The sequence below is a fragment of the Macadamia integrifolia genome, chromosome 9, assembly GCF_013358625.1.
Source record: "Macadamia integrifolia cultivar HAES 741 chromosome 9, SCU_Mint_v3, whole genome shotgun sequence".
In the NCBI taxonomy this organism is placed as follows: Eukaryota; Viridiplantae; Streptophyta; class Magnoliopsida; order Proteales; family Proteaceae; genus Macadamia; species Macadamia integrifolia.
The window spans coordinates 868,754-882,172 of record NC_056565.1 but is presented as its reverse complement, the minus strand read 5'-3'; the positions used below and the strand labels follow the sequence as shown (position 1 = coordinate 882,172).

The 13,419-nt window shown below is 38.5% G+C and overlaps 1 protein-coding gene across 2 annotated transcripts in view; it reads left to right on the top strand.

The window, feature by feature from the left end:
• LOC122089268 overlaps nucleotides 1-11,865 on the top strand; it is a 17,317-nt gene extending 5,452 nt beyond the window's left edge. For both annotated transcript variants that reach the window (XM_042658856.1, XM_042658857.1), the window contains exons 5-9: nucleotides 8,636-8,698; nucleotides 8,824-9,024; nucleotides 9,161-9,272; nucleotides 9,363-9,580; nucleotides 11,416-11,865. In XM_042658856.1, coding sequence (XP_042514790.1) covers nucleotides 8,636-8,698; nucleotides 8,824-9,024; nucleotides 9,161-9,272; nucleotides 9,363-9,580; nucleotides 11,416-11,508 — 687 coding nt within the window. In that variant the 3' untranslated portion in view covers nucleotides 11,509-11,865. The remainder of the gene's footprint in view (nucleotides 1-8,635; nucleotides 8,699-8,823; nucleotides 9,025-9,160; nucleotides 9,273-9,362; nucleotides 9,581-11,415) is intronic.
• The last annotated feature ends 1,554 nt before the right edge of the window (nucleotides 11,866-13,419 follow it).

Genomic DNA, 13,419 nt, shown 5'->3' with positions numbered 1-13,419 from the left:
TTTTTGGTGGAGTAAAGCTGATCCCATACATCTTAAGTGTTAACAAAATCATACACCTACCAATAAAAAATCTATATTTGGAATCTTCATCAAGTAATTTTAAAATGTGTTAAAAAAAAAAAACCCCCATAAGGCGCCACTTCACGTAAGGCGGAGCACTGCCTTACCATCTCTAGACCGCATTAGTGCCTTAAAAAACTGTCCCTTACAATAGGAATCCACACAATGAAACAATAATGGGGGTGGGGGAATGAAACATCATTTGGGGGGGACACAACAGTAAGCTTGCTCCTTAGGGGATCACAGACCGATCGATGGTGAATGCAATCAAGCTTAGAGCTAACATCAAAGTTGATAGATTTCCAAATCATGTCGAATGAGCGGGAGTTGGGAGTCCATCTACGGAGATTATGCTCCATCTAGATATGGTTGATAGTTGCACAAAAGGCTAGTAATGTAGAACTGGGTCACAAGTGATCCAATCCCATGCATGATCTTTACTAAATTCAATATAAACCAAATTCAGGGACAGAAAGAATGAATAAAAAAAAAAAATAAGAGAATAAAGAAAAGAAAGAGAATTCGATGAAGGGTTGAGAAGGGGGAAGAAGAACTAGTGAATGGACATCTCACCCTCTGGTTTAGGCATCTCACTTAGGGCATCTCACCCAACTGCATCCCACAGCACAACAACTTAAGCCATTTTTTTTTCTTCAATAATAAATTCATTCATCGTATTGTAGCCACTTACAAACTTATATAGAAGACTCAAAATTGACTCAAACCATAAAAAGGAAAGGCCTAATCCAATCCTTAACTAATTGGAAAACCTAAACTGATTAGGAAACTGAAATAACAAAGAAAATAGACTCAAAATAAGACTGTAACTAAACTAATGAATTAAATCCCGTTTTCCTACTTTCTACCCATATTTTAGGCCCATTAAAGTGGCCAATTACAATAAAAACCCATGGGATCAAAGGCCCAACACATACATAATCCAACCCAAGGCTTTTTTGCAGTAAAATAAGCCCATTTAGTGACTTATCTACTTCAATTCTCCCTCTCTTAGAAAAAATTCGTCCTCGAATTTTGTAGAGTGTGAGGGTGATTATATCATAGTGCACGTCCTTCTTCAAGCCGTTGAAAAATTCAGGTAGCTCTTTGATAATAAAGATGTAGTCTAGAATGTGCGGAGGTCGATCTTCAAGATACTTTAATGGGACGACGAACTCCACATGCACAACCTCAACATGATCGGATGTATCCATAGGGCCGTCTTCTAGTACATCTTCTACCACTGTGTTCTTGGTCTCCACAATTTTAATCTCAAGCTCCTTAGGATCTTCCTCTTGGCTGTTCACAGTCATCACATTTTTTGTAATGTCAAGTTCCTCAGTCTCAACCTCATTGTCTATTGTGGCAACCTTGTTGTTTTCGAATTCTTCCACATGAGTTTCACTGATGGGAACATTAGTGACTAGCTCCTCCTTGACTATATTAATTGCTAGAATTTCTTCAATACTAACCTCAACTTCTGACACTGGTTCACTTTTAGGTATCTTCTCATGTTGCTTCTTTGCAATAGAGGCCAATGATTTCTTCATGCTCTTGTCAATTGTGGGTGGCTTTTGGGGTGTAATTGGAGGGAACTCTGATGGAAGGAAGTACATGCTTCATTCACGTTTAGATAATTACATTCCTGCCAAGCTTGAAGTTGTCTTTCACAGACTCTCCATTGTATTCGAACACGATCACTCATTTGGGAGCAAACGTATTGAAGCCTTTGAGTCTCTATCAAGTTGTAATTGTCAAAGTACACATCTAATTCATACATCCATTCAATGAATTCCCCACGAAAATAACGTGGCTGAGCATTAGATGGGGCAATAGTAACTTGAGTATTAGAGTGAGCAGCAATAGACTCTCTCAGTTCTGCCAGCTGTTGGTTATGACCATCTATTCTTGCAATCAAGGTTTGAAGGGATTTCCACACATCCTCCAGTAAAATTTGTTTGGAGCTTCTTTAGCTATAGCTCTGATACAAAATAATGTAGAACTGGGTGACAAGTGATCTAATCCCAGGCACGATCTTTATTAAATTCAATATAAACCAAATTCAGGGACAAAAAAATGAATAAAAAAAAAAAAAAAGAGAATAAAGAAAAAAGAGAGAATTTGATAGAGGTTTAAGAAGGGAGAAGAAGAACTAGTGAATGGGCATCTCACCTAACTGCATCTCGCAGCACAACAACATAAGCCATCTCTTTTTTCTTCAATAATAGATTCGTTCATAATATTGTAGCCACTTACAAACTTATATAGAAGTCTCAAAATTGACTCAAACCCTAAAATGGAAAGGCCTAACCCAATCCTTAACTAATTGGGAAACCTAAACTGATTAGGAAACTGAAATAACAAAGGAAATAGACTCAAAACAAGACTCTAACTAAACTAATGAATTAAATCTCGTTTTCTTACCTTCTACCCATATTTTAAGCCCATTAAAGTGGTCCATTACAGCAAAAACCCATGGGATCAAAAGCCTAACACATATATAATCCAACCCAAGACTTATTTGCAATAAAATAAGCCCATTAAGTGACTTATCTATCAACTAGCTTTCTGACTGTATCACAAATAGAGGATCCACCAAAGGTCATGTCTACCTAGATCCATTCTCTACTCAGGGGTAGGATACGTTTACTGGAAGGCCAACAGGTGGAAAAGACTATTTTCCAAATGGAAGAGGAGAAGGGGACCAAATAATCTTATCATGCCTTCCTCGATGGCTGGGGTGGATGGGGGGAGGGAGGACCAGAGGGTGTGGGAGGAAAGGGGGAGGAGACCAAACTCTGTACTAGCCATTTTATTTATAAAGAAACTCAATAGATTACATAATGAAAACAAAACCTTAGCTAGATGTTCCCAAGGAATAATCGCAATAGGAAACTAATACCTAATTATAATAGGAAACATTATGAAGGAAACAAATAGATCTAAACTACTTAGACAATAAACATATTCCCATGGTACAAATAACACTTCCCCTCAAGCTAGAGTATATATGTGTTGAAATATGTACTTAAAGGTTGCCGTCGGGGCATTCTTGCCTTTTCCCCTTCCATTGAATCTAATTAATGAGAGTCGATGGAGGGCATTCTTGTAATTTTCTCTTCTCTCTTTATTATAAATAAAGGCTTTTGTGGTCTCATTGATCGTTCAAGCATTCTACTCTAATTTTTCTGTTAGCATGGTATCAGAGCCTCTAAATTTGATCTAGACTTTCAGCCTCCTCCTCCTCTTCCCTTCCTCTATCGCAAGCTTCCATCACCTCCATCTTCCACCTTCGTTTGTCTCTCTAAATCCCTCATTGGGCAGCACAAATGAGGTGATTCATATGAATCTCGTTGTTGCCCTATATCTAACCTCAATGTATAAAACCCAAAACCCTACATGAATTAATTAGAGTGTTGTCCCCTCCTTGCGACTTTTGATTCTTCCTCTTTTGGAGATTGAGTCTTCCTCAATCATTGAAGATCAAGTCTCCTCCTCTTGAAGATCAAGTAGTGTACTTGGAAGCACCCATCAACTTGCAAAATTGAAGACCATCTATGATTTTTAGAAATCAGGTTTTTCTCCAAAACCCTGACTCCATCGATTTTGGCTCTCCCCTTTTCAGATCAAGCTGATTTTTGGAGGAGCTTCAACTCACCCCTGAAGAGGAGTTTGATCCTACTTTTGGCTATATCTGCCAAGGTTTTGTGGGTAATCTACTTATTGTCCAGATTTTAGGGTTTTCTCTAAAATCTTAACTAATTGTTCTCACCAGACCCTTATCAAAAGAAGCTAATTTTTGGAGGAGTGTTGTAACACTCCTATAGGGAAAGTCGATCCAAGTTTGAGCACTTCCTGAAGGTTGGTTTTGATGATTTTGGATTTCTCCCTACTTGAGTTGATTTCTCTGCTCACTCTCCTTTACCATCATGTTTGAGTTAACCACTGCATCTTCAGGACCTGATGGACAAGGTTGCAATGAGTACATGCCTTTTGGTGCTAGTTCTGTCAAATTAGATGGTACCAATTACCTAATTTGGTCTAGATCTACCTACTTGACTATTGTTGGTTGAGGACTTATAGGACATATTACTATAACCTCCACAAAGGGCATTTGAAACATGTTCCCCTCAGGATCGATGGATCACCAATGACTTTCTGGTAATGTTTTTTTTCTTTAATTCTATACAACTTAATATTACTAGAGGTTTTTTGTTGTTGGATACCACTACCCAGATCTGGTCTTTTGCCAAGGAAACCTATGGACAAGCAGGGAATGACGCTGAGGTGTATGAATTTCGTAAGAAAGTTCATACCACTGCTTAGAATTGTCTGTCTCCCAATACTACGCTGAGTTTCGAAGTTTGTGCTATGAACTTGATCATTGCGTTGACTACCAACCAACCAACCAGTGCACCAGATATTGCTGCCTATCAAAAGCTTGTGGACAAAATCATGGTTTTTGACTTCTGCTTTGCATGTGGATTATGATCAGATCCCTGTTGTGGTCCTTAGCAGATCTCCCTTCCCCACTCTATAACAGTCCTTTGCCATGGTTCACATGGAAGAGTGTTGTCGTATTGCTATGCTTCATCCTCCTACTATGGAGAAGTCAGCTTTACAGATTGGTTCCACTTCCACTTCAGTTGGGTCATCTTGCACTAGTGATACCACCAAGGAAGTCGTTAAATGTGAACACTGCCACAAACCATATCATACCAAGGCTACTTGCTGGAAACTTCATGGTTAACCTGCTGATTTTGTGGCAAAGTGTGATCATAGTCGTTCCGAAATCAACGCCAATCAGGTTGAGTAATGTAAGGGTAATTGAGAATCAATAACCCCCAACGTTGTCCCTTAAAGCTCCAATAAAACCAGATCAAATAGCACAAAAATCTGGAAATCAATCTTGAGAAATAAATCCAAAATAGGGTTGTGGGAGGGATGACTTGCGGATGTGGTTGGAGAGCTCAGATGGAGCTGATACTTGGATCGAAGGAAGGTCCAGTGATGGGGAATAAAACCCCAAAAGGGATGGCTGATAATGTGGTTGGACGGGGAGATGTCGTACTCAATCTGTTCTTCCATAACCCAAGCTTCTTCAGCTGAATTCGATTCTGTCCAGGGAGGTGTTGTCACTATTTCTTCGGTCGGAAGTGAATGCTGGTCTCCAATTAAATATTAGAACACTCTCAATTCACACACTCTCAAATCGGATAGAAGAGAAGAGAAAGGGGATGGGATAGGTGTGGGTGGATGGCTATCTCAGCCGTGGGCCTCTCACCCACATGGGCCACATCTATCTCAGCTGTTGAAGAATTCCTTCTCAGAATTTTGGAGCAAATTTGCTGCAATTATTATTCATTCAGCTGTATTAAAAAAAACTTACAGCAGTGCCTCTTTTATAGAGGGTCTAACTCTTACTCAAAATATGACAAGACATAGTGAGACTCAAGTGAAGTAGGACTCAAGTGAAGTAGGACTCGAGTAAAGTAAGACTCAAGTGAAGTAGGACTCAAGTGAAGTAGGACTAGAGTAAAGTAAGACTCAAGTGAAGTAGGACTCGAGTAAAGTAAGACTCAATTGAAGTAAGACTTGAGTAAAGTAGGACTCAAGTAAAGTAAGACTATAAAACACTCTCTAACTAGGAGGACCAGCCCATCAGTAGGCTGAGCCCTTCTTCCTCCTTCGATAGGTAACTGGACTGATCTACATCAGCTCCCCCCTTCTTAAAATCGTTCGTCTCCGACGAATGGAAAAATGAAATGTAGCGCTCGTAGAGGTGCATTAATGCTCTGAAAGTCATCGACATGGATCCATGTAGCATCAAAGATGGGTCGTCCATTTCATTGAATAAGGAATGAATAGTAACCCTTTCCATTATGAACCGTAGTGCACTTGTTGTCGAGGACATCTTCAATAACATTGGTCGTGGGGGTCACAAATTGGGGAAGACGCAAAGCATGCTCTGTATCACCTTTGTCAGAATGATGACCAATATCGAGTGTAAGATTGGCAACATTGAACACATTGTTGATTTTCATAGATGGTGGCAACTCTAACATATAGGCATTGGTACCAATACGCTTCAAAATCTTGTAAGGACCCATGTTCCGAGGGTGGAGCTTTTGCACAGTACCAGGAGGGAAACTCTCGGGCGGAATCCAAACCATCACCATATCACTAGATTTGAATTCCATATAGCGGAGATGCCGATTAGCGGTACCTTGATAGCCTTCATTACTAACAGCAATGCAGCGATGAGCATTAGCGTGTACCTCTGTGATATGTCAAAGGAACTCATCTACTTCAATGCTCACACGAGTTTCAGGTGGCAATGGAACCCTATCAACCAGTCGCTGAGGCTGGAGACCAAGTACAATTTCAACTGGGGTGCGACTTGTGGTTCGGTTGATAGAGCTGTTATATGCAAACTCAGCTATGTCCAGAATAGAGGGTCATGTCTTCTTATAATTGCGGACAAGGCAATGAAGTAAATTTCCAAGGCTTCAATTCACTATTTCAGTCTAGCCATCAGTTTGGGGATGGAATGTCGTAGAGAACTTCCGTTTTGTGTTGGTCTTCATCCATAAAGTCTTCCAGAAATAACTCATGAACTTCACATCACTATTGGAGACAATAGATTGTGGCAAACCATGGATACACACTATTTTTTTGAAAAATAACTTGACTATATAACGGGCATCAAAGGTCTTCTTACATGGAATAAGGTGTGCCATTTTAGAGAATCGTCCACAACAACAAAGATGGACTCATACCTTTCTTGTGTAGATGGTAAACTAAGGACAAAAGCCATGGCTCAAGGTATTTGTGAACTACTACAGTTTCAGGGTCTTCTTCAAGATTTTTGTATCTCTTTCAATTTACCAATGCGACTATATGGTGACAATAAGTCTGCGGTCAACATAGCTCACAATCCAGTTCAGCATGATAACACGAAACATGTATAGATTGACCATCACTTCATCAAAGAGAAGTTGGAGCGTGGCCTCATATGCATTCCGTTTGTACCTTCTGAGACTCAGCTGGCTGATATCTTTACTATGAGATTCAGTTGCAAGTTGTTTAGTCCTACTGTTAGCAAGTTGGGCATGTTTGATATGTCGACTTGAGGGAGTGTTGTAATAATGGGTTTATGGGTATTCTAGAGTTCTACCAAACAGGTCCTCAAGTCTATTAGGGTTATGGTCTATGTTATTGTAATATTCCCTAGAATATCCTTTAATATTCCGTAGTATAATCCTTTCTCTATTATAAATAAAGAGGGCTAGTCTCGGTGAGTTATAAGCTCAATTCCCCAAGTCAACAGGGCCATATGGTTGATGTGGGCCACAAGACTTGGCAAATGGCTAATCTGGAAGGGTACCTATCCAACAATTGGATTGGAGATTAGTCCTCCACATTGGTTAAATGAGATTTGCTGTTGGATATAATTTTTTTTTTTTTGGTGAATACATAATTCATTACCAAACGAAGAAAGAAAAATTTACAGCTCCTGAAGAGGGGAGGGAGGATGAAGCAAAACAAGCTTAAAGAGCATTACTATTCCTGATGATGGAGCTCGAAAATCCCGGGAATTTACAATGCGACAGTTTCGAGGGGAGGGAATACAAGTGGTAGCAAGTCGAGAGACTTTGGTTTTGACATCAAAGGAGATGGAGCTCCAAATCTAATCAAGAGAGCGAGAGTTAGAGGTCCATTTCCTATGGTTCCTTTCCATCCAGATCTGATTTATTGTAGCACAGAAGGCAGGCCTTCCCACAATGTCACAGATAGTCTTTCCCTTAAAAGTCATATCCACCCAAATCCATTCTCGATGGAAGGGGAGAATCCTCCTATTGGCTGGCCAGCATTTGCTTAGAATTCCTTTCCATATGGATGAAGAGATACTGCAATCGAAGAACAGGTGCTCTATAGTCTCATCTCAGTGCCACAAAGGATACACATTGGGTTAGCTGGGATGCCTCTCTGAATGAGGAAATGGTTTGTGGGCAGAGATTTAGTGAAAACTCTCCAAACAGTGAAACTCTGGCGGGGGAGACTGTTGGACAGAAGTTTATTATTTCTTTTTGGGGAAAAATGTTTCCTCTGTTGCTGGTGATGAGAAATTTCCTTCACAGAATCACAGGAAGCTATTCTGCTGCATAGATGGTTAATCAGTGAGTTTCTTATATTAGATCACATTTCAAAGTCAGTGGGCCATCTCAGCCATATGGCTCACCATGTATTAAAATTTTCCTCTTGTATATTTTCTTCTTCTTTAATTGTAAAAATTTGATGAATTTCAATGATAATATTGTACATCTTTCTCTCAGTTTTCAAATTACTGGACTCTTTTCTTGGAGTTTGGACATTTATGACCTATGTCTTGTCTGTCTGACTCATGAATATGCATTCCATAGATCATAGTTTGTGCGTCGACGGAGCAGGGAAATTCTGTAGTTATTTATTTACTTTTTTTGGGGGGGAGGGGGGGGGGAGGGTACTATCTAACTTCTGTGGTTTAAGTGCGTGGTTTTCTTCAGGTTACTAAATGAGGTGCTTTATTCATTTGTAGTTGCAATCTTCAGATATTTCTAGAAACAAACATGCAGATCCCAATCTTATAGACTTGCTCAAGGTATGGTTTTAAAATTTTATTTTGTTTGTTGTTGAAGTTTTAGATTCAGTGTTTTCTCCCCCACAATTTTGCATTATAGTTCTGAGACTTAGCCATTCCATGAACTCTTTGTTTCTCTTAAGCAGGTCTCATTCATGAGGTCCAATTTTTCCATGGCATTCCCTTATGTTTCAGTATCCAAGGAGGAGACAATGGAGAATTCTTTGATTTCAGGGTTCACAGAAACTTGTGGGCATCAGCTAGGAGTTGGTGATATTGCCTTCCTGGAGTCATGTTCAGCCGAGGGTGAAGATTTTAAGAAACTTGCGGACCTGAACTCAGTGAATGTAATTCAGGAACAAATTCTTTTTCTTTGCGATGAGTATAATTCCATGCAACTATATACAGCTAAATCATGAATTTTTGAGGAATTAACTGTGAACTTTTTCTTTGCTCCCATCCCTGTAAAACTAAATAAAACAGGATTATTTGTTGTCAAGGATGGAGAAGAGGCCAAAGGGGCAAACGGATTTGATTGTTTTCTGCCATGTTGGTACCGATTCTTTGAACAATCTTGAGCAGAGACCTTCAGAAGGTATCTTGAATATCATTACATGGTGTAAATTGAAGTCCATTTTAATGGATGCTTTATTGTCATGACAAGTGCATTTGATATGATGTGCAGTTGAGGTTCTGTCTGACCTTATCAGTTCTGTTGAGCAGTCTGGGGCAAGGTACACGGTTCTTTATGCTTCAGATCCATATAGATCAATCCACAGCCCATCTTATGGGGCATTGGGAAGGTTTCTGTCTGAAAGTAGTGCTGGAAATGATTCAGTTGATGTAACTAGCTGTGATGGAGTTTGCCAGATAAAATCTACACTTCTGGAAGGAGTTTTAGTTGTAAGATACTTCCATGCCTTCTATTGTGTTTCTAACTTCGTTACTGTCTATGTTGCTTTGTTTACTTTGTTGGAATATTGTTATCCTTGAGATGAGGGATGAGTTTGGATATTAGTTTATGAGAAATAATATATGATAAAGGTAAAATCCATCATCCTTGGCAAAAGCAAGCCCTTTGAATCGTCAAAATATACCAGTTTAACCTTTAGAAACATTAATTGCACTGAGACTTCTTTTTATCTGCCGGCAGGGGTATCCCATACATCCATGGAATGTCCCCGCCTTGCCCAGCCATTCTGCACTAGCTGTTGACCTGTTGCAACAAGAACACGTAGGTTATTGAAATGTAGATTTCAGATAAGGCTCCTAAAAGGCTAAAACTGCAACAAAGCTTATTTAAAATTTTCCCCAAAGTCATAATTTTGGCCTTTTTTGTTTTTTTGTTTTTGTTTTTGTTTTTTTTCATTTTTTAATAATTAATAATTAATTAATACACAAAAATTAATTAAAGAACATCACATTAATCAACTTCGACTGAAAACATATTTTCAATACTTTTATTGTTTCTCTTGATTTTTCAAACTACTATGTCCATTAGTATTATAACAAAAAATAGATATGGGGAAAGAAAGCACTACCTTGAAGCTCCAATCTTCCAATCCAAGGTGTGGAAAGGTTGAATCTTGATGGGAATGCAAGAAAAATAGTGTGTAATGAACTAATTTGGAACACAAATCAAAGTTTTTAGCCAAAATGTGCTCCCCAATGTCGAAACCTCTGAAACAGAAAGTATGAAGTCGAAAGCTGTCGAAACATATCTGTTTCGATGGGGATTGGGGATTTTAACTTAGTGGTTCAACCAGTTTCAGTTGAAATCGGTCGAAACGATTGAGTTGGCCGAAATTATGTTGAAACGGTTTGAAACCTGGTAGAAATCTCGAATAATCCAGTACCACACCATGGTTTCGTCTCGGTAAGGTGCGAAACTGAGATGTCTCCGTTGAAAACTGCAGTTTCATCCGAGATCTTGAACCATGGTTGCAGATTACAGTTCAATTCAGTACATCTCAGATGTTCCCTCAAGTTTAACAATTTTAGATGTTGTAGATTGCTATTCAATGGAAAATTATCAGTTTTGTTGGGCTTGAGAAATTTAGAGAAATTAAATCTTGATTGGTGCTGGAGACTAGCAGATTGAATGCCTCGATGGATGTAACTCTTTGGAGCTGTTGATAATAGATTGAATGCCTCGATGGATGTAACTCTTTGGAGCTGTTGATAATAAAGGACTACAGATCTTTAAGAAAAATGCCAAAGCTTTCATACTCAAAAAAACTAATGGAAATAATACTCCGTGGCTCTCGTCTGTTTCAAGATGCCCGTCTCTAGTGTTTGATTGCTTCATCAGAATCACCTGTCAACATGCATGTTTTCCTTTCTCATGTTAAATCTAAGACTGAATGCTTAACTCTGTGCTTCACCCATCTCACGTGGAATTGGTAGTGCCACAACACTAAAGATTACCTCTGATTGTATTAATTTTATCTTCCAATTAGTTGAACTTTTGGATCATCCAAATAAGGGTGCAAAGAAAAGGCTCATTTGTTGGAACATAAGTTCATGTAGTTGATGTTTAGGATGCCAGATCCTACAACAGGTTCATGGATTTGTGGATCCTGAGCTACTTGCTATTTGCATGTTGGAAATAGGTGCCTATGAATGAGTATCTTCCTGCATGATGTATGGATATTCTTCTCATTGCCTTTTATTTTGCTTTTCCATTTAAGTTGACAGTTCAGTGTAAATCTGATATGGTTACTGCCGATTGTTTTCAGGGGATTGTTCTACTTATAATCCTACTATCAGGCCTTTGCTGTATGATGGGTATCGATACTCCTACTAGGTTCGAGGCTCCACCAGATTCTTAAATGGGTCTTAAAGTATAATCCTTCAAGAGTTTGGAGCAAAGTCCGTCCGTGGCACTATAAATACCAGTGATTTGCAAATGTAGTAATGGAGCAGAAATGTAAACATGTACTATCCATTCTTCTCGTTTAAAGGGTATCATGTCTCCGTATTATAACCTAACACCCGCCCCCCCTTTGACAGTAATGTTGTGTTTTCACCACTCATTGTGAGAGAGTTTCTTTGTTCAATTTCTATTCATGTGAGTTGGGTTGGGTTGGGATGTTATATCCTGCTTTTGAGTAGAGGATACAGAGCAAATAAATGCCATAAATTACAATATGCACTTGATTTGGAAATTGAAAGTGATTTCTCCTCAAGCCATTGCTACGTAACCTTTGCCACCATCCTCATCAAACTGGACTGTCCTTGTGTCACGGGCTCAAGCAATACAGGTATTGTTTTATGGCTTATGCATGTAATTTGAAGTAGTAAAGAGTAGTGATTGTATAAGCTCTCAGCATGTTAATCAAAACTGGTTTGGATTTTCCATTATGCATTGTGACGGCCATACCATCACTAGCCACTTGCGCCATGTTAGGATGCTTCTCCCCCCTCCCCACCACCCACACCCCCCCACCCCCCCCCCCCAAAAAAAAAAAAAATTAAAAAAAAATAAAAAACTGCATCCTACTTCTATGTGAAAAGAAGACTGGATGCCATAATAACATCATTTAACACCACTATTTAGCGGATGCTATCAATTTTGACCAAATTATGTAGGGTCCTTCTAGTTGTATGTAAAAGGAAAATAAAATGGAAATTTTCTGCTAATAACAATAATCATTTGTGTAATTAACTCAAATTATTAAGTATGATAAGGGATTTTTTCATTTTAAAAGTTCACATGGAACCAGATAGAGCTGTAGTTTGGATTAGGGGTGCAAGTTTGGCCCTGACACAAGCCTGCCCTGATCTTGAACAAGTACCTATCCAAAAATTTTGGTTCTGAGGGTCGGCCCAGCCCTGAAATTTATGACCCTGAGTCAGGGTCAGGGCGGGTAAGGGTTGATGTCTTTGATCCGCCTAGCCCACCATGATTTTTTTACCTGACTTTTGGCCCTACCCGGCTTTGATTTTTGCCCCTAATGTTGACCTTGGTTATGACCCTAGTTGTGACCCTGATTTTAATCTAATTTTATATATTATTTCACATTGAGTCATTGACACCTCAAAACTCTTAATATATCTTCTCACAATCTCACCGATCTCTCTTACCTTTTTTACCAATAAAAAAGATCTCTTTTCCTTTTTCTACCAAAAAAAAAAAAAATCCATTCTAGTAATTATTATTAATAAATAAAAAATAATTAATATATTTTTTAAATTACCATCTTAATTCAATATGTAATTGTTGATATGAATATTTATTTTTGACTTTTATTATCAATATATATATATTTAATACAATGAAAATTGGTAGAAAATCATTTTCTACCAATCTTGTTCCTTGAACTTGAAGTTTTTTTCTTCACTCTCATCAAGTGGAGGTTCAGTTTTCTTGCAGTTTGCCTTATTAGGATGATCTCTTTGTTTATCATGATAAATAATTGAAATATTTTGGATTATTTACTTTCTTAGGATGATATCCTCTTTGTTTATCATAATAGTTAGAGTTATTTGTATTATTTGAATGTTTGCTCTAGGATGTTCTTTTCATAACAAGTAATTTGTAACTTTGTGTTTTTTATGTCCTTTTTATTATGAATATTTTTTATTTTTAAGTTATTTCATATTTTGTAGGGTCAGGGTCAGGGTATACCCGGCCCTTAATGGCAAAATAGGGTTAAGGTCAATCAGGGTCGGGGTCATCCCGGCCCAACTTTGAAAAATCAGGGTCAATCAGGGCTGGTAAGGGTTGGGTTGAACCCTGA